The 21,476-nt window shown below is 41.0% G+C and overlaps 1 protein-coding gene and 1 pseudogene across 17 annotated transcripts in view; both read left to right on the top strand.

The window, feature by feature from the left end:
• Positions 1-21,476, top strand: part of Plekha7 (pleckstrin homology domain containing A7) — a 211,709-nt gene that overhangs the window by 43,222 nt on the left and 147,011 nt on the right. The window contains exon 1 of one of the 17 annotated variants that reach the window (XM_063251815.1): positions 6,849-7,127. The exons of the other annotated variants lie outside the window; for them this stretch is intronic. Coding sequence (XP_063107885.1) covers positions 7,102-7,127 — 26 coding nt within the window. The 5' untranslated portion in view covers positions 6,849-7,101. Of the gene's footprint in view, positions 1-6,848; positions 7,128-21,476 lie in introns of those variants that run through there. 17 annotated transcript variants of the gene reach the window in all.
• LOC134476578 (ferritin heavy chain-like) overlaps positions 1-21,476 on the top strand; it is an 86,813-nt pseudogene that overhangs the window by 3,952 nt on the left and 61,385 nt on the right.

A 21,476-nucleotide genomic window follows, 5' to 3' on the forward strand; every position in this document is an offset into this window, starting at 1 on the left:
TCTGTGCATATTCATTCCTACCTGTTTTATTGAAAGAACTAGTATATGTGAAGCAAGGTTTTATGAGGACTGGTGCATGTGCCCTTCACAGCCAGCCTAGGAAACAGGTGTTTATATTATGATGTCACTTTTTAAAATCAGAAATTCGTGGTAAAAAGGTCAGCCAATTTGTTACCAAAATTCATGATAGTACTGCAGATAGCTATGATTCCAAAGCTTGGCTCTTAATTTCTAAGCTACAAACCCTAATTTTACAGGCTTCGAGCTGGAGTTTCATAGATGCTCAGAGTGAGTATTCCTCCTTTATCCCACATTCTGTGTCTCTAGACAGTTCTCATTTCCCTCACAAGTAGAAGAGTCCCAAAGCTGGACTGGCAAGAGAATTTTCAGGTGCTAAAGGATTAGTGTGGTGAGTTTTGTGAGTTTACTTCTCTTAAATGCTATTAGTTATTGGTATAACATATTAAAATTAGGAATAGAAAATTTCAGAAATAAGCTGGGCATGGTGACATATGTGTATAACCCCAGCACTAGGAGAGGGGGAGGCAGGAAGATTGCAGGTTTGAGATTGCCTGTGCCATTTAGTGACTTGGTGAGACCATGTCTCAAAATTTAAAAATAGCAAAAGGGCTGAGGATGTATTTTGGTGCGAAGGCTCTAGGTTCAATTATCAGTAATAAATAAGGATTTCTTCTTAAATAAGGATTTTTTTAAAATAGCAAAAAGGGGGACTTCCAGGAGAATGTGGCGGACAGATAGCAGCAGCTAGGAGGCTCTCTGAAAGACCCAGCTTAGAATTCAGGAATGGTGCGGAGTAAGGAATCATAAGCAAGTGGAGATATGCTCTGCTGACCCAAGAACGAACAGGGCTGAGAGAAACCAACTGGGAATGCAATCCTGGTGCTATAACAGGAAAAGATAAAGCCCCAGTGTGGAAGCTGGAGCCCGCACCATTGGAAGCTGCGATTTGGGTTTCCCGCCGCCAACGCTGCTGCGTCTACATCGGCTTGCAGGGAGACAGACGCGTGAAAGCTCTGAGAACGGGAATCGGTGAACGGAGTTGAAAGCAGGACAGGCAGGGAGCTGTGCATTGACCTGCGGTGAGTGAGAGAAACTGGGACTCTTCCACAGTCTAGGAGACTCCAACAGCTGACATTCTGGGACTGGGCAGACTTGCCGAAACAGGGTGCTGCAGTGACTTCAGTCACGTATCCCCCTCTCAAGTGGGATTGGTGAGCAGTGCCTAGCCTACGTGATGCTGCTGGCTGAGACCCAGTAGGCTATCACAACCCAGGTCCCAGCTCCTGAAAGTAGATTGACCTGGAGGGGTGGGCCCTGCATAGGCTGCCTGGTCTGCAACTTCCTGGTGTGCTGCAGTGGGCAGGAACACCTAGCCGGCGCAATTCAATCAGACTGTGGCTGACAGGGAAGGAAGCTGGGCCTCCTATATACGCTTGCACATATATAAGGAACAAAGAATATGGGAAGAGGCAGCAACAAGAAAGGGTCCTCGGCCCCCAGTCCTGAGAAAGAGGCAGTAGCAGACACAGCACCAATAGATAAAAGCGCTATCTCCAGAGCCTCATAGACGAGTTCAGGAATGAAGTTATTAATGACCTGAAGCTAGACATAAGCAGAATAGTTAGAGAAATGCTAAGCACCACCCAAGAAAAAAACAGATGGTGGAATGGAAGAACAGAAAAAGAGGGGAGAATTGTTTGATGGAGAAAATAGAGAAAGCATAGAATACATGAAGCAGGTTCAAAGAGATTACCAGGAAACTAAAAACTCTATTGAAAACTGGCATAACAGCTTGAAAGAAACTAAGGACAGATTATCTGAACTGGAGGGCAGATTTGTAATATGGGAGCATGAAATGAAAAACTTCTTAAAAATAACAAACAAACAGCAATAATACAAAGACTAGAAGATGATAAGAGGATCTATAACTTAAGAATTAAGAACATAAAAGGAGAAGTGGGGACACAAACAAATGAACTACAAAAGCTACTCACAGAAATAATCCAGGAGAATTTTCCTAATTTAGCAAAAGGTAAAGATACTCGTTTTTTTGAAGCATACAGCACCCCAGCTACCTACAACCCAAACAGAGCAACACCCAGGCATATAATTAAAATTCCAGAAATCCAATACAAGAACAGAATATTAAAAGCCGTCAGAGACAAGAAACAGATCACTTACAAGGGAACACCCATCAGAATTACAGCAGATTTCTCGGCACAAACCATCAAATCACGAAGAGCGTGGGGGGAAATAATTCAAGCTTTGAAAGATAATAATCTCCATCCAAGATTGATATATCCTGCACAAGTATCCCTGGAAATTGATGGAAAAACAAGGTGCTTCCAGGATAAAGAGGAACTAGGCGAATATGCAACCACCAATTCAACTTTATAGAGAATACTGCAGGATATTCTAAAAAAGAAAAATACAAAGAATCCAGAAATAGTGGCAGAAAGGCCAGAATGAATGGAGCAGAAAACAAAATGAAGAAGACAAACTGACAACTAATGACAGAAAAAGAGCTCAACAGAAATGAGGCAGAGAAGATTGGATGATAGGAACAGCTATTTTGGAGAAAATTACTTCATAATAGGTAACACTGATTTAGTATCATCTTGTTTTGAAGTCTCATCAAGCTTTTGTTCTTCTGTCTCCATTGGTCTAAACAGGTTGTATCTTACTGGAATTTATTATATATGATAGTATAAGCAAAAACTTTTATAGATAAGGAGATTATACAGAAACCATTGTTCATTTTCTGTTACTTGATTCTAAATACCCTGTAATACTGTCATTCTCTTAAATGGTTTTACATTGTTTTGATATATTTGATGCCACAGTATACGAAGTTATACTCAAAGATTTCAAGGAAAGAGACAATATGGTAACTACTTTTATGTCGGGATTATCTTGTGGTGAAACACTGTTTTGCTTAAATGGTTATGTTTTGATCTGCGCTATTTTGCTGTTATGCCCTCTTTTATCTCAATCTCCATTTTATTATTTACTTTTTTTAAAAAATCCTTTTAATTAAGGGAAAAATAAATTTAAAAATAGCAGGATATATTATAGTAACCCACTTTGACTTTCCATTATCTTGATTTAAAGCCCTGTATTGCTCTCACCATCTTGTTTTGACTGATGTCCCTCTATTCTGTTTTGCTTGATAGTACCAGGTTTGAAAGTTTAGGCAACAGCTGTGAAGATAGTGGGATTCATTGTGACGCCCATTCTGGTTGACTATTATTTACTTTTGAAGACCTATAATATCTCCAATGTTTTGGTTTTGTCGGTTTTGCTCTTTACTGTTTTGTTCTATTGTATTATAACTGATGATATAGGCAATTCTATTAGAGATAGCGGGAGGCATTATGGTAACCATTATTGATCACCTTGTATTATGCTTCTATATTATCTATTATGTCCACCCTTTGATTTGACTGACTCAATTCTGTTATGTCACATTTGGTTCTACTCTCTTCCAAAAAAGTAATAAAAACTGTGGGAGCAACAAAACCCAAAATGTGTTATTGTCATTGTATCAAAGAAAGGAAAAGAAAGTGCTCTAAATGATATAACTGCATGTATATTTAAGTGTATAAGATAGATAATGATATTACTGAGTTTTGTTGGATCATTGAACAGAACTGTTTGTGGTCTCACTGTTGGAATGTCCACTTTATAAGCTTTAATTTTGTAACTTGAACAATTATTTCTAAGATGACAATATGTAATCCATTAACTAGTGATTTCCTACTGTTTATTTTTTTCTGTAAATCTGTATAACTTGTACCCTTTCTCTGCTTTTTTTCTTTTTTTCCTTAAATAAAATTAAAAAAAAATAGCAAAAAGGGAAGAAATAGCCTAAGGGGAAGAGTTTTCAAGCTTTTTGAACTATGTATGCTCCAGTAATAAATTAGCATGTATTGTAACACATATTGTATGCATAAACTGTTGTATCTGTAAGGCACATACTCACATACTGAAAAAAATGATACAAAAATAACCATGAATACATGGTCTACTGTTTTCTTCCTCAACTGTAGTTGGTCATCTTAAACATTCCAGGACTGAATACTCTGCACAGAAGCTCTGCTACTATAGCACCAGCAATCTGTGAGAGAGTGTACAGCTGGGTGGCCCTCCATGTTTAGGTTCTCTGCTTTACAGAAGCAGGCAGGCCCTGCCCTTGTAGCCCTCTCATATGTTTTTGCTTGCAGTTTTACCAGGTCTCCTGAAATCAAGAGTGCAACTGTGCTAGCTGCTGCTATGGCTACAGTTCTTTGCTGTAATCCTTGAGCCCCTCAGTGAGTTCTTGTAGCTTGTCCACATCCTTGGGTACAAGGGGAAGGCTATTTTCTGGACCTTGAGTATAGCTCAGGAGTTGTCCAAAATGTGAGGGAATTGGAACTCCTGTGTATTTCTAGTGGTACTGTAAAACAGTGCAGCTGCTATGCAAAACATTTGTAGGTTCCTCAAAAGTGTAAACCTAATTGTCGTATGATTCAGCAGTTCCACATGTAGGCATCTCAAAAGGAATCAAAGGCAAGGACTCAAGTAGATAATTATATTTCAGTGTTTAATGCAGCATTTTCATAATAGGCAAAAGATGCAAAGAATGCCGGTCTACAGTAGCACATAAATGGATTTAAAAATGTGATATCTATGTATAATTTAATATTATTTGGTCCAAGAAAGATGGAAAATTTGACATATGCTTAACATGGTCCAACTTCAGAGACATGCTAAATGAAATGAGCCATTTACCAATACATAAATACTGTATGATTTCTACTGGCATAAGCAACCTAGAGCAGTCAAATTCCTAGAAACAGAAAGGACATTAGAGCTATCTGAGGGCTGGAGGGACAAAGGAATCGGGAATTGTTGCTAATAATTACAGCATTTGTTTGGTACAATGAAAAACTTCTAGAACTAAATGGTGGTGGGGATTGTACAACATTATAAATATAGTAGAAACCTTTAAAAAATCTTCCAAAAAAGGGAGACAGAGGAAGTTGGGGTGAGGGACAGATAGTTCATTCTTTGATCTGAGTGCAGTGCAGTGACCAATCAGATGTCAGGCTGTCCCTGTCCCTATGAGTACCTGCTGCCAGACACGAGGGCTGTGTGAATGGGACACTTGTGACCACACCCTGGCCATTCTGACTGACTGGGCAAATATCTCTCCTGGGCCCCCATGGGGAATGGTCATCAAGATTTAGGCCATGAAGTAGGTCCGTTTGTTCCCCTTCTTGTCCCCCATCCTTAGTCAGCTGATGACAGCTCTGGTGCTCTGTTGCCAGGGTTTTGATTTTCAGAAAGAGGTAATGGTTTGTTTCCAATCATGAAATAGGGCAGACAAGTTTCTTTGGAGTTATATTTAGGGTTTAGAACCCAGAGTTGGCTGAGAAAAGGTGTATTTGACCTCTATCCCACTATCCAAAAAGTCCCAGTTAAGCAAGGCACAAAGAACCAGCAGATACTTCACCAAATTGGAACATGTATCTCTTAAAATAAAAGGTGCTGAAATCTGGAAAATACCAAATATGACTGCTCAGTAAGGTGCTTGTTTCCCTAGTTTTCTGTTTTTGCCACCTCTGTCCCAGTGCTGGAGCTGCTCAAGGGTCACAGTGGCTTTCCCTGCTCCTCACTGTCCTCTTTTTTCAGAGTGAAGGTTTGCTTTGATTATCCTGAGTTGAGAGGGACAAGCATGAAGCTGCTTCTCTTTAACTCAGAAACCTCCTACTGCTACCTGGTCCAAGGTACCTCTGATCAGACCCCCTGTTTTATGTTCTGTGATTTATACTTGTTTTTCTTGTTGCTCCTGAATATTGGGCAGACCAGGGTGCTGGTGTGTTTCAGAAACACAAATTCAAATGAAAATGAATCCACATCTGGACCCATAGGCAGATGTTGAGTTTGCAAGGAGAGAGGCTTTCTGGTTGTTTAGGGATCAGATGTTCCATGGAACTGATGATAATTGGAGCTGAAAGATATTGGGCATTTACTGCACATTGCATGTCTCTAAGGATTCTTTACACAAAAGAGCTCACCATACCCCATCAGGTGTGTGCTGTGATAATACGATTTAGAGTAATGAAATGTAAGCTAAGTATCCATCTCAGAATCACACAGCCAACAAGAAGTAAAGTTGGGGTTTGAATCCAGGCATTCTGTCTTCATCTATGTCAGTCATTTCTGCTGAAGGCATAGGCCATAGCCTTGCCTGAGGCACAGGGAAGCAGAGTTGGGGACTCACAGTGTTCCTCCCACTGCTCCTGTTCTGGGAGAAAAAATAAAGGGTGCCCTACTTTCCCTCGTTTACTCCCTTTCTGGAGTAGAGGTGGTAGCAAACTGGTTTTGTCATGCAGGCTCCTGCTTTCTACCTGGTACATTTTTCTCAGGTCATCAAGCACCTACATGCACATCAAGCATCTTGCTACATGCAAGACCCTTCTATGTGTGTTTTGTCTCTCAGCCAATTAGGTAGGTATTACTATTCCAAGTTTATAGGGGAGAAAACAAAGCTCAGAGAGATAAATGACTTATCTAAGTTCAGTAACTAATTAATGGCAGGCTCTCAGGGTAAATCCAAGACCATCTGACACTACGGCCTGCCACCCTTATGCTGGAGGGTGCAGCAGGAGTGTACAGCCTATCAGGCTCCTCCTCTGCCAGAATTGTGGCTTCCTCTTTGGTGATGACAGGGTGGGACTGAGGACTAAGGCTGAAACAAATATGTGTCTTCTTATGGGAAGGGTGCTGCGTTGGGGAGAAATACAGTTCCTGAGGTTTCCCTTTGGGTGTGGCCAGGGGTGGGTGTGGGGCTCAAGGGCCTCTTTTCTGGGCCGCTTCTCCGGTTGCAGTTGCCGTAGTTGGTAACTAAACTCTGTGGAGCTCGGGGCTGGTTGGAAGCTGAGGGAGGCTCTGTGCCCTCAAGGCACCTGAGTTGATGTGAGGAGCAGGTGTGCTTCCCTGGACCTAACATTCTGTGGGAGCCTGTGAGAACCTAGGCTGCAAGAGCCTAGGGTGCCTTGTGCTGCCTTTCTGGGCCAAATCGCTGAGATCCTATTCATGCTTCTGGAGCCTCCATCATCCTAGTAAGTGGTAGAGAAACTAGCCAGGAACAGGGCAGTTTGGGAATGTCAGTGAGGAAACTGCAGAGTGACATGATTTTGCTAAAATTAAAGGGCTTTGTGTTTGGGGTAAAAGAATCTGTAGCCAGAAATGGAGAAGGAATGGTTGGGACTCAAGCTCTTGGGCCAGAAACCCTTAGGGAACAAGGGGCAGTGGTCTTCCTGGAGAAGTGGAGGGGCAGTTACTGTTCCCAGGGAGGGCAGGACATGGGCTGCTGGGCGCTGAGATGGTTGAAGGAAAGTTGGGAATTTGAGGGCACATTTGGGTTCAAGGAGTTGGCAAGTAAGCAGAGTAAGAGCTGCTCTCCACCCTGGGCCAGCCCCTTTGTGCCTCAGTATCCCATTTGTATGTTGGGGGTGCAATTCCCTAGCAGCAGTGTTTACAGAGAGGCCTCAGCCCTAGGGTGTAGCTGTTACACCATTATTGTTGTTGTCATTATTATTTAAACACCTTTCTCCAGCCTAGCAGGGGCCTGTGGGTGGAGTGTAACATTGAGCTCAGTATCACCAGGTTCCCCACTGCGGCCCCCATCACTTCTTTGTAGTTAGTACCTCCTATGTGCCGGGGACACTCGGGTATATTCTTTATGTAAGTTAGTCTCAAATAGCTGGAGAGCCTTCCTGGGATTCCCCAAGGAAATTCTTCCCCCATCCTGCGACCTCCTACAGTACTTCTTGCTGTATGTATGAGGTGTACGTCCTGCTTTTCTGCCCTCTCCTCCTTTCCACACACCCTACCAAAGCCTGAGACTCATCCTGATTCTCATGTTCACTCGCACAGTGCCTGGTTCTCAGATCTCAGGAAACAGTGGAGTAAATACAGATCTTTGATGCATCTCATCTCATTCCCACTTCCTGACCCATTTTGGGTTCCTAGGTGCCCATGCTTCCTGCTTTAATGCCAGTCACCTGAGGACAGTAGCAGGCCTCTCCAGGGCAGAAGGGACTTGAGGCTGTTACTTGGCTATAGGAGCAAGGATTGTGCAAGGGACAAAAAGAAACAGGAGTCAGGCCCCAAGAGGGAAAGAAAGGTGGCCCAAGAAGACATAGAAACTGGTTCATGCTAAGGGGCCCAGGAAGGAGTATGTATGCTGAGTATGTATGCTCACACACTGCCTGGGTTGAGTAGTAACAGGCCATTGCAGAGTGGGACCTCTGGGGACAGCAGTTTTCACTCTAACAACTCATCAGCCTCAGCCAGGCTGTTCCCCTGGGCTTGGCTCTTGATGCAGGCCCAGCCTCCCTACACCTGGATATTGCACCCCCACTTTGCAGGTGTCAGCCCCCTCCATATGGGAGCCTGGTTTTAAGGAAGAGCTCAGCCAGGAACTACACACTGATAAAGAAGTGTTTTCATTCTGGAAGCATTAATTAGCACAGATTAGATTTCAACTGAGTGGGCCTTTTGTTGCAAGAGCTGTTCTAATCAAGGTGGTTTCAATATTATGGTGGTTTCATTGAGCCAATTCAGGTTCATTACTTTGGTCTGTTACTGCTTTGGATATTCAGATCTGATATTATTACTTATGGCTCCATTGGGTCCACTTTTTCAGTCTTCATTTACTATTGGCTTGGCATGTCCTGTTCAGAGTGCCGAACCTAGGAAAAAAAGGTATCTGTACCATGTAGGTACATTTCTTGGTTTTTTGAATTTTGTTAAACCCTTACAAACATGTTTTCTACAGATTCCTAAAGCAATCTGGTACAAGCAAAGATGGGCTTTGGATTTTGTTTCTAGTTGTCATATATACTAACTGTCCACCAGTTCCCCTTTTACAGGAGAGACTGGAAATAAGTCATTCAGTGGTGTTGAGAAAGCTGGGCTGAAAGTATGAAAAGATATTACAGCTGGTGGTCTATGTTGTCACCAAGTGGGAAGACAAGGAACCTCTTAGCTTGTAAAGGTAATCAGACTTCCACACCCTGGCCTTGACCCTTCCCTTCCTGCAATGGTATTGCTTGAGCTTCTGAGATAAAACATTATTAATACTTAACACTTTTTCTCTGACTAGATTTGCTTTGTAATTTAAGAATCAGCAAAAGAAGTCATTTAAAATCCTATTATCACAAGAAAATTATCACTAAGAACTTGTCATATTTCCTTCTAGATTTTTTTTTTTCTTGGACATTTAAAATACTATTGAGCTAGGAATATAGCTCAACAACACAGCATCTGACTGGTAGGCACAAAGGTCATGAGTTCAATTTCCAGTACCAAAAAAACAAAAAACCTTCTTAGGGCAGGACATATAACTCAGTGACATAGCACATGCCTGGCAAGTGTGAGATCCTGAGTTTAATTCCTGGTACCAAAAAAGGAATCCTGTTGAGGTTTTACACGCTCATGTATGTCTGTCTTGCACTTGAAGAATGCTTCTATTTCTTATTATAGAAATGCTACATATTTATAGAAACTTTAGAAAATACAGAAGAGAGATTAAAAAGTAAAAGTTTTACTAATTACTCATCCATCCAGAGATAACTACTGTCTGTGACTTGTACATTTATACTGCTAGTCTTTTTTTTCTCATGCATATATGCACAAAGTGGGATAATACATAGAAATACAGCTTTTTTTACTTCAGAATATCTAATAAATGTGTCAGGACATGAAATTTTCTTCTGAGATATGGTCATATTTAAAAAATTTATTGAGGTGAAATAGAAAGCAAACAATTTTAAAGTGAACATTTCGGTAGATATAGGCATTCACAGATTTGTGCAACCACTACCTTTATTAGTTCCAAAATATTCCCATCGTTCTAAAAAAACCCTTTATCCACTTAGCAGTTTGGCCTCATTTCTCCCAGCTTCTCACCCTCCACGAACAATCTGCATTCTGGCTGTATAGATTTATCTATTTTGATTATTTTATATAAATGGAATCATATACGGGACATGATTTTTAATGGCTACATGGTATGCTTTTATTGATTTGAAAAGGCCTAGAGCTTCAGTTTAATGGTCCACAATCACGAAAATCACCATACCCGACAACCACCTTTGTCATTCCATACTGAGATGATTTCCACGGTGTTTTTGAAGCCTATAATTAATGTTAAATATCTTTGTGCCTAAACCTCTTTTTGTATCTCAGATTAGCGAGGATCCATATTCTTGGTACCATTGAATATCCCCATGTATTTTAGATTAAAAAAGGCCATGAAGTAATTTCTCTGTCTGTTTTCCTCCCTCTATCTTCCTCCCTTTCCTCCTCCTACTCTTCTCCTTCCTCTCCTCCTCAGGTTTTGTTTGATTGGAAGACTTGCTGCTAACCTTTGAGCTCCTTGTTGCTTTTTTGAAGGTTTTGTGTTGACCATCAAAGCAATTCCTGAGCAAGGGTGATTAGTGTTGTCTAATGCGGTAATGTCTCACATTACACAAATGTAGCACTTAAATCTATCACTCTGTTGGGATTGACTGGGCCATCTTTATTAAATTTTGCTGTTCTTCAAAGACAGAATAACTTTTGCAAAGACTAGTGGAACTGCTTTAGATTGAATTGATAGGATGGGCAGTATTGCTTCCTGTCATGCAGATGAAGTAAACCTCAGAGTGAGGGTGTTATGGATTAAAAACTGGTCAATTTAACACCAGCTGAATTAAATCAGCATGATGCTGAGTGTAGGTGGCCCACGTGAGGAAACTTGCCAGCATAAAGAGAGACGTAGAAAAGAAGAACGTGGCATTGTGGGTTCTCCTAAGTGTTGTTTTTGGAGCCGTTAGTTCTCCTGAAGGAGCTTGTCATGTCTAGCTTCCCCAATATGAATGAAAATCATGGTCCTTCAGGATGCTCTAGTCCAGTGGGGACAAGGAGATTTGTAAACAACCTTAAGGCATCAGATAGATGTTCCATGAGGATTTCTATAGCGTGGAACAGGAACTTAGATTTAGGGGGAACTGTTTCATGGGATGCAGAAAAGAAAATGCTCCATAGGTAGCACTATTTGAACCGGGCCTTAGGTTGGGTAGAAAGTTGCCACATAGATGAGTAGTATTTTGAGGAAAATGCCATTTGTCCTTCCATCCTTCCATCTAGTTAGTTGGTGAGTTTCTTTTGTTAGCCTGCTGAAACCTGGGCTAAGAGTTGAGTTTTTCTTTTTTATAGAGTGCCTAGATATTTTATATATAACTGTTGTAGGAAATAGTTTAGTATATAATAATATATAGGATAGGTAAGGGAAATAGACAATTATAGAAATTGTTTTAAATGAAACAGTGTATATGAAAATGAAGCATGAAACAATAAGAAATATAATTTATAACTTTTGCTATTTTGTTCTTTTTCGAAGAAAAAATTTTGAGAATTTCTGTGACCTTTCAAATAACTGTAGCATCCTGTATTATTAGTTTTTAATTTTTTGCTTAGTAGTGAGTGCTAGATAAGATAACATTTATGGTGATGTTTTTATTTAATATTTTTTGTAACTATTTAACAAAATATGTAAGGCCAGAAATGCTGCAAATTCCTCTTAACTTGCATTGGTCATCTTGTGTTATTTGCTTCTTATTCCAGGAAGCCCAGAATTTATCTGCTTGTCTGGCTCATTTCAGCTTCTGGTTGGGCTGAGGGGACAGTTTCTGAGCTTATATAGGTTTCTGTTTGATGAGTCAACTTTCTAATCACAACAGGGTCCAAATTATTATTTTATAAACCTGGTACAATTTGTTACATTCCTGTCTCACCAGTTTGAGGGAGAAGGAAAAGAAATGTAAGTACCCACTAAATCAGTCTTACATTTTTCTGCTTAGTAGAATTTTTATTTCTTTGAACAGGAAATAAAAAACCCAACTAGAAAATCAAATTTTCCAGTGAAACAAGGTAAATTTATTTTTAGCAGGTAGCTGAGTTGTGCTCTTAAATATAATACTATTTATTCAAACAAATTTAATCAGTAGAGGGCTCTGGGGTAAACTTTGTCAACATAAATTCTTCTGTCTGCAAAAATATATCTATACCATAAAATGAAATCTGACCTATCAAACATGCCATCACAGGCCTTATTTTTATTACTGTTCTGAAAATCTCTGGCCCATACCATCCATGTGACCTAATTTATAGTATTTAATCTGTTTTTGTTTTTGCTTGCCTGGCACATACCTTGCCACTGAGCTTTATGCCCAGCCCTACAGTAGTCTTTAAATTGGGATAGTATACATACCTCTTCTTATGATTTGTTCATTTGTTCATTTTTTTCTTTTTTCATATGAGATTCTTAGGACTTTAGAATTTCTTAGGCAGGCCTGGTGGTACACATCTGTAGTTCCAGTATTTGGGAGGCTGAGACAATGCAATAAGAGAATTTCCAGGAGTTCAAGTTCAGCCTGAATTCACCGACTCTGTCTTAAAAAAAAAAAAAAATTTCTTGTAGATTATGTTCAATCTGGCATTCACAAAAGAATTTCACACTTTCCTTTGGTTTCTTCAGGCTCATTTCTTTATCTGTTCATGTAATTAATTGACAGAAGGTATTTCACTGACTACCATGAAGAAGTCCAGTACTCAAGACTGGTCTGTGAGAATGTCTGATCACTGGAAACTAACATTATGATCACCATGCTGTTACCTGTCAGGCCCTCTGCCTGAGGCACACCTATCCCATCTCTTCCTGGACACTTAGCAGCTTAGTACTTAGCCTTCAAGATATAGCTGAAAACTAAAGCTTCCTGGCCTGCCCTCGTTCAGGGCAGAGGTTCCTCAACTTTGGGTTCAGAACCCCTTAGATAGGAACCTCAGAATTATTGCAGTGTTTCAGCAAATTCACATGGATGCTAAACATATGTTTACGAACAAACAATGTACCATTTGTACATTTGTTTGTAGATACCATTGTGAAAAGTTAATTAAAAACTCATTTAAATTTAGTGTTGAATGCATGGTGGCTCTTTGTCCCTTTTCCCCCCCTTTTTTGTAGTACTGGCAATTGAAACCAGGGACTTACACATGCTAGGCAGATGTTCTGCTACCAACCTTCTATTATGATGGAGGGTCTTTTTTTTTTTTTTAAGTTTAAAATGACTATTTGTATAGTTACAGTTAAGGTCAGAGACCAATAACTCTGAGTTATTATTTGGTCGAGGTGTTTTCTGGGTGGCGTTTTTTTCAGTGCTGGGGATCAAACCAATGTTATTAACTCTAATGTCTCTTACCTTCTTTCATTTATGATTTTTATATTGGGTTTAAATTTGTAATTTTTTTTTTTATGTACGTGGCCTATCTAGATGGCACAATGTATTGGATAAGAGTTGTGGTTTCAGAGCTAGATTGCTCGAATTTGTATCTGAGAGTTGTCTATTTTGTTTTGAGATAAGATATCATTACGTTGCCCAGGCGGGTCTCCAGTTTGTGAGTTCATGTTATCCTCCTGCCTCAGGTTCCTGAGTATCGGGGATTATAGGTGTGTGCTTTATGCCTGACTTAATTCTAGTAGTTATCACCTCTGGGCCTCTGTTTCTATATTACACATTGAGTGTAATATAAATGTCTGTTTTGGGGCTGGGGATTTAGCTTAGTGGTATAAGCTTCTGCCTGGCAGGTGCAAAGTCCTGAGTTCAATCCCTGTAAGAAAATACATAAATAAATAAATGTGTCTATTTCAAAAGGGTAAGGATTTAGTAAAACAACAGGTATATTATTTAACCTGGAGCCCAATTCACAGTGAATGGTCAGTAAAATGCATCATTGTCATTGCCTTTGTTATCATGTCTTCCCTCTCAGACTGAACATGCCTAATCGCAGTCATCCCTATTCACTCAACAAATATTACCTGAATCCTTACATGTGCTGAGTAGGGAAGACTGAACAGCACTGTAAAGCTTCTTGGGTTTCTGCTCCATTACCTCACTATCTTGTTGAGTGAACTTAGGTGAGATCCTTAATGTTTTTGAGCTTTGATTACTTTTGTCTTTGCAGTAGGGATGATGATAAATTTCATGCATTTGTTATCAAGAATTAAATTAGGGGCTGGGGATTTAGCTCAGCGGCATAAGCGTCTGCCTTGTAAAGCAGGCAGTCCTGAGTTCGATCCCCGGTACCGATAAAAAGGAAAACGACAAAAAAAAAAAAAAAAAAAAAGAATTAAATTAGATAATGCATATAAATTCTTAGCATCATGCCTGACACAAAGCATGCATCCAAGAAATACAGTAATTAAAAGGGCTGGGAATGTAAGTAAGTAAGTAAACAAGCAGATAAGTGAAATGATGTTGGGTCTACAAGTAAGACTATCTCCTGGCCCTCAAGGAACTCATAGTTTTTCAGGGAGAGGTAGGCCCATAATGAATGGTTTCTGCAGCATGATGAGTGCCTAGGTGGAATAACTTTGAGTGTTTAGAGAATGTAGGGAGCAGAGGAAGGAGTAGTTTGAAAAGCGCGAACAGGAAGGGTCTGTGGGTAGAGATCTGGGACCCAAAGACCTCGTAGTTGGGCAAGGCTATTTGAGTTAGGGAAAAGTGCTTGAAAAAGGTTTTCCTTGCAGAGTTGCCATGATATGGGTCTGCAATTGGAGCAGCTCAGGCTGCAGATCCCAGCTAAGTAAGGATGTGTGTGAGGTTAAGGTGCCTTTGAGGATAGGTCAAAGTACACAGTACTTGAATACTGGATTGTGAAGGCCTTGTGAACCTTGCTTAGGAGTTGGGACTCTATTCTGCATTTAGCAGAGATTTTCCTTCAAAGAAAAACAAAAAATGATCTGATTTTCCCAAAGGCAAGAAAGTGGGGGAAATCTCTCTTTTGTGGACATGTCTTCCTGTCCTTTTGTTTCTAGTTCCCTAGAACATCAAGGGATAGCTTGTGCTGGGAAGAACTGGATCCTGCAGACTATGAATTGAGCATTTCTTCTCATCATTGCTGTGGGTATTCTTTGATGTTTGGGGGGCTACTTTATTTGATCTAGAGATTTTACTATAGGGATAATTATGTCTATGCCCATTGGATCTCTCTTTCACAGATTCTAGGGCAAAAGAAAAAAAATGCTTCTCAGTTCCTTAAATATCTTTCTCGGCTCTGCTTTCCCACTGATTCTCCTCTACTTGCCTGCTCTTCTTTGTGGCCTCCTCTCCCTTGCCTTACTCACTCATCCACACATTCATTCTTCAATTGTTTGCTGTCCAGTTTTCAACTTCCCCTTCCTGAGATGGCTCCTACTCACCAAGTCTAAAGATTATTGATGGGCCTTATCCCACACCCTTTGTAGAGTTTGACTTTTTTACCAATCTTTTGCAGAGCCCCATCTTGGCTTGCTTTCTGGTTTCTCCTCTCCCTTCTACCCTCCTCTCTTGTTTGGTTTCTCTCCCACCTCTGAATTCCTCTAGCTCATGATCTCTGTACTCTGAGGGCATTTGATATTTTCTGTCTTGTCCTTTGGTGATTCATGTCTGTTGTCTTACCTTCGGTTCCAGATAGATTCCTAGGGTAAGATCCAGTTCTTACTTTTCCTTGTTATTCCACCAAGTGCAGCCTACAGACAGACAGGAATAATGAGTAGGAGTTAGGCAGCATCCTGGGAGGAGGAATCAATGTTAATAGGTCTTAGAGAATAGAATCCATAGAATGGGAGTGCCAAGGGTCTGGTTGCCTGGAAAGACAGTGTCTTAGTTACTTTTTTCTCTTGTTGGGACAAAATACCTGATGCCCAAAGATAGAGAAGGGAAGGTTTATTTCTTACAGGTTGGAAGTTTTAGTCCATACTCAGTTGGCTCCAAGCGGCAGGGTGGCATGGTGGGGATACTATAAATAGCAAAAGAGAAAGGAACACCTTCTTCCCACCTTTACACTATATACTGACTCCATCCCTGGGTAGATGTAGCACTCACACTGCCAATCCAAGTGCTAGACAACAAACCAATCACAAACTCAAGATTCAGTGGCATCCATAATTGCATGAGACTTGGGAGGTGGATCTGACATATAAACCATAACATTCCACTTCTGGCTCCTCAAAGACTCATGTACATCCTTTATACAAAAGACATTTAGTCCATCCCCAAGAGTTGCCAAAGTCCTAACAGTTTCAGCATTGCTGAAAAGTCCAAGTCTCAAGTCTCCAAGATGGAAGGCAAACTCTTAGCTGCATGCCTCTGTACAAATGAAAACAGAGTTAAACACTTCCAATGTGCAACGACACAAGATAAACATTACTATTCCAAAAGTTACAAATGGGAATACCAAGGATTGGAACCAAAACAAGTTCAAAATCCAACAAGGCAAACATTGAGTGCTGTGCTCAGCATCTGAAGCAATCTGCTTGCAAGCTCCAAAACACTTGAGTGACTCAACCCTTATGTCACTTTCAGTTATTCCAGTTCTCACAGCTTCTCTCCTTCTCACCCATTCTGCAGCTTTTCGTGGATGACCCACGCTCCTGGCTTTTTTAAACTTCTGGGGTTTCCACTGCACCTTTGGCTTCACACTTGCAGATTTACATATTGCCCTCTCAGGGGTGCACTTCCTGGCTTCCCAGACCCTCTGCAATGGGACTGGAAGTGGCCTTAACCTCAAAACTTGTGCATTTTCCTTGTACTTAAAACCCTTGCTGTGTGGATGCCACCAAAGTCTGCTGCCAGCTGGAGCAGTAGCCTGGCTTTCCTCTCTTGGCTATAGGGGTCGAGTGCCAGGATTGCTGAGCTCTCTGAGCCTGTTTTGAGGAACAGCTTCTCTGTGCCACTGCCATTCTGGAATCTTGTGTGGCTGCCACCATTTTGGAACCTCTTGTGGTCTCTGTCACCACTCTGGAACATGGCGCTCTGATGTTTTCTCCTCCATGCAAACTCTTCCACTTTCGCTGGTTTGAGGCTGCAAAAGGTGAAGACTCACTGCTTACCAGGCCATCTTTTTTATTTCTTTATTCTTTTTCAGCAGTCAAGGTCTCAACTCTTATCTTTACAGTCCACAGCTTCCTGGCCAAACTTACAACATTTTAAATCACCCTACTGGGCTCTTTGCTCTTGATTCGCAACATAATTTTGACTAAAAGCTTTCAACAATAGCCATGCCATTGCCTCAATATTCTACTGCCTTAAAATTTCCTTTGCTAGATTAATCAGTTTATTGCCCTTAATCTCAGTTTCAGGCAAAGTCTTTGAGCATGAGCAAAATACAGACAAACTTTCTGCCAAGCCGTAACACACGTTGTGTGTGTTCTGCCAACAACCAATGTAGTTCTTCTTCCCAGCAGATACTTCCCAAGCCTGGTCTTTACCAGTAAGCTTTCTATCACCCTTCTGGTCTCCTGAGCTCTGACTAGAATCTCCCTTCAGAACAGTAAGCTATTTCAGCTCTATACATTCAGGTGACATCTCTGAACCTTTCCAAACTCTTCCTACAAACCATTTCCAAAGACTGTTGACCCACATGGTCAGGTACAGTCACAGCAACAACCCCACTCCTCTGGTGCCAAATTCTTCTTAGTTACTTTTCTCATTGTTGAGACAAAATACCTGATGCCCAACATGAAGGAAGGAAAGGTTTCTTTTTTACTGGTTGGAGGTTTTGGTTCATACTCAGTTGGCTCCAAGGCAAAATGACACGCTGAGGGTCAGCTATTCATGTTGGCTACAAACAACAATCATGAACCAGGCAAAAGGCACTCTTTTTTCCCACCATTACACTGTATTTTGGCTCTACCCCTGGGCTGGTGTAACACTCATACCACCAATCTGAGTGCTAGACAACAAACGAATCACAAATGCTAGATTTGGGCATGTCCATGATTGCATGAGGCTTGGGGGGGGGGTCACTGACATATACCCTGACAGACAGTCATAACAGGAAGCAGAAGAGAAGAGACTCAGATCATGAGAACTTGAATACCATACTGGGTGATAACATCCTCCCCAAAGAGTGATGCTGTGGAGACTTCATTGTAGCATCTGTGTAGACCTTTTACCTGCAGGGCCTGTAAGTTCTCCTTCTGTATTGAGGATACCTCTGAGAGCAATAGAGTGAGAAATGGCTCCATAGGGAATCCTGGAGGCCATAATCACTCTCTAAAGTACTTCCATTTCTGTTGTGAGAAAAATAACTCTTGGTTCAAGTTTCTGTTTTTGTTTTTGTTTTTATCTTCTCCACCTCTGGTGAACTTGCGAGAGAGGTGGTTGTGTGCATGCATATGTATTTGCAGATATGATATGCAGATATGATCTCATCCACCCTTCCTTAATCATATGCATATGCAGATATGATCTCATCCACCCTTCCTTATTGCTGCTACTGCCCTTACCTTCCTGATATGCCATGGAGGGTGATGCAGCGCAGGACATTCTGAAATGTTTAGGTGATTTTTATAAATGACAAGTAAAACTTGCATACATTTAATTTTGTACAACATGGTAATTTCATGTATGTATATACGGCAGAATAGCTGAATGAGCTGTATAACATACGTAGTGTCTAATATAATTACTTTGTAGTGAGACTACTTAGTCTACTCTCTTAGAAATTCTCTAACATGTGATATACTGTTATTAACTGTAGTCCCCACGAGGTACTGCTATCTTGAAGTTATTCCTTCTAACTGAAACTGTAAAATTTCACAAATCTCTGTATTCCAGTGCTTACCTCAAGTTCTAAGTGACCACTACTCTTCTCTCTCCTATGAGTTCAGCTTTTTTTACACTCCATGTGCAGTGTAAATGAGATCATGAAATATTTTTTTTTTAGGTACATGACTTATTTCACATAACAGTGTGTCTTCTAGGTTCATCCATGTTGTTGCAATTGCTACCATTTCATCCTTTTGTAGTAGGAACTGTATCCCACTATGTTTAAGTACCACAGTTTCTTTTCCATTCACCTCCTGATTGACATTAGGTTGGTTGATCTGGGCTATTGTAATAGTGCCACAGTAAACATGGGAATGCATTGTCTCTTTGATAGACTGATTTTATTTCCTTTGGATTTATACCTAGGAGTGCAGTTGCTGGACCATATGGGAGTTTTATGACTATACTAATTTACACTCCAGGACTTACCTTTCATAATTTTGATAATACTTGTCCTAATAGGATATGTTTTCACAAACCATTAGTTGAGAAAGTAGTAACCTAGTCATTAGTTACCAGAGATGCTTAGAAATGTTCCAGCTGCTCAGGTCCTTTGGGGGCCTCTGCCTTTGTATTTTTTCCAAGTTCCCTGGGATGTAAATATATCTACTCCTGCAATCAGCAGCCACTTCAGCCTTTCACTGAATTATTAGAGCCTGCAAACTCTTCAGTTGGGATTTTTTAAAAAATATTTTTTTCTGTCTCATGTTAACGTTTGAATCAAGGGAGCTACATATTGAGTTATATTCCCATCCCTTTTAAAATTTATTTTAGATTAGGTCTTGCTAAATCATTGAGTTACCACAGCTGGGCTTGAACTTGTGATCCTCCTGCTCTAGCCTGCCACAGTGCTGGGATTATGAGTGTGCACCACTGTTTCCAGCTGGGTGTTTTTTTTTTTTGAGGTAAGGTCTTGCTATGCGGTTCATGCTGACCATGAGCTTACTTTGTAGCCCAGGCTGGTGTTGAATTTGCAGTGATTCTCCTGCCTCAATGTCCTGAATGTTAGGTATGTGCCACTGCACCCAGCTTTTTATTTTTTATTTACCTTTTGAGACTGGATCTTGCCATGTAGTCCAAGTTGACTTTGAACGCAACTGTGTAGCCCTGGCTAGCCTCTCTGCAGTGATCCTCCTGCTTCAGTCTCCTGAGTGATAGAATTATAATGATGAACCACCATGCCCAATTTAGGATGTTTTTTAAATTTGAGGATGAGTTTTCCTTCCTCTGCTTTGCTGAGTGAAGAGCAGTGTGGTAGCCAAGAGAAGGTTTTCCATCTCCTCTGTGTGGTGGGGTGTGTTGCCATACTCTGGGTCTAACAGAGTGCTCATTAAGACCTGTGGCAAGTTGGTGCCTGTCAGTAATGAATGCTCTTAAAACATTTTTCTATAGCAACTTCACTTAAAAAGTAGAGCCTTCAGATATCCTGATGCCATTCTGTTTAGGCACTGAAATAGGGTTGTGTGGGCAGATTTGTGACACTGTATGCATCCTGATTCTGCAAACCTCTTAGGAGGCATTTTATGTGAAATTCTTTCAACACATCAGAGGAGGCAGTACAAACAATTCAAAATTCCAGTGAGTCCCAAATTCAGTTACCCAGTGATGCCCATATTGTGTATCCAATTTCAGAATACTTTTATCCTTCACATTGCCATATGCCATAAGGAAAGACGGCTTCACGCCTGCCTTGGGGAAGTCTCTAGGTGAGGGCTCCAGCTGTCAGGCTTATTGAGTGACGAGATTGTTTAGGAGAAGGCACTGGGAGAAAACCCGAAAGACAGCCTGAGGCTCACTAAACAGGAATTGGTGAAGGCTCCAACTCTTCTGGTCTGAGGTCCCCCCCCTCCATAACTGGACTAGGTGGTAACATGATAGAGGAGCATGGGTGACACTACAGGTGATACTGCTGCCCCCATGAGGAGAAATTGGGGAACTTCCCTGGTAATGGAGTCTGGCATCCCTAAGTAAGGACATACCATGGTGAAAGGATCTCGCTGCTGCATGTCTGTAGCCCTATCCTGAACAGGCTGGGGTCTCAAGGCAAAGGATGTGTTTCTGTCTAAGAACAAGGCAAAAGCAGTAGGTGTCTAAACAAGAAGAGAAAGCAGCAATATCCTTTGAGACTAGAGAGTCTTAGACTTTGTAGGTCTTTTGCTCAGAACAGGTGTCTCTGGGCCCATGGTCCAGCCTTTTCCTGAACTCAGTGTCCTGAGTCCATGGCATTCACTTTGGCATTTGATGCATTCTGTTGCTGTGCCTTCTCTCAAGGCCTGTCTTAGGTCCCCCCAGGTGTTGCCTCCTCTGTCTATCAAGATACTTCTGCATTAGGGTATTTATCCTGTACCCTGCTTAGAAACGTTATGCAGCTTCTATTATGTAAGAAAGTCCTGTGAGATCCTTTGCACTCCTCTTAGGTGTCCATGCACTTGTCCATCTTTACATCTCCTACCAGCACTGAAAAGCTTTGTGAATGAAGGGCCTGAGTAGAGAGAAAGATTCCTTATTCTTAAGAAATTCTGGACTGCCAAGGAAGGTAGACAGCGGTTCATTAAGGAGGCTGTGAGATAACATAGAAAGGACATCTGTGTGAAAGCCGTCCAGTATGGTTATCCACAGTGTATGCAGGGTCAGAACACACTAGATGTTAGAAAGAAACCTAGTGATTTCTAGTATAAGGAAGAATAGGGGTACAACTTTTGTATTATACAGGGCTACTTCAAGTTAAGCTTGATTAAAAATATTAACTCTTGTGAGCCTTGAAGTCCTCAT

The sequence above is a fragment of the Cavia porcellus genome, unplaced genomic scaffold, assembly GCF_034190915.1.
Source record: "Cavia porcellus strain 051 isolate PalLab524CR breed Dunkin Hartley unplaced genomic scaffold, mCavPor4.1 scaffold_6, whole genome shotgun sequence".
Lineage (NCBI taxonomy): Eukaryota > Metazoa > Chordata > Mammalia > Rodentia > Caviidae > Cavia > Cavia porcellus.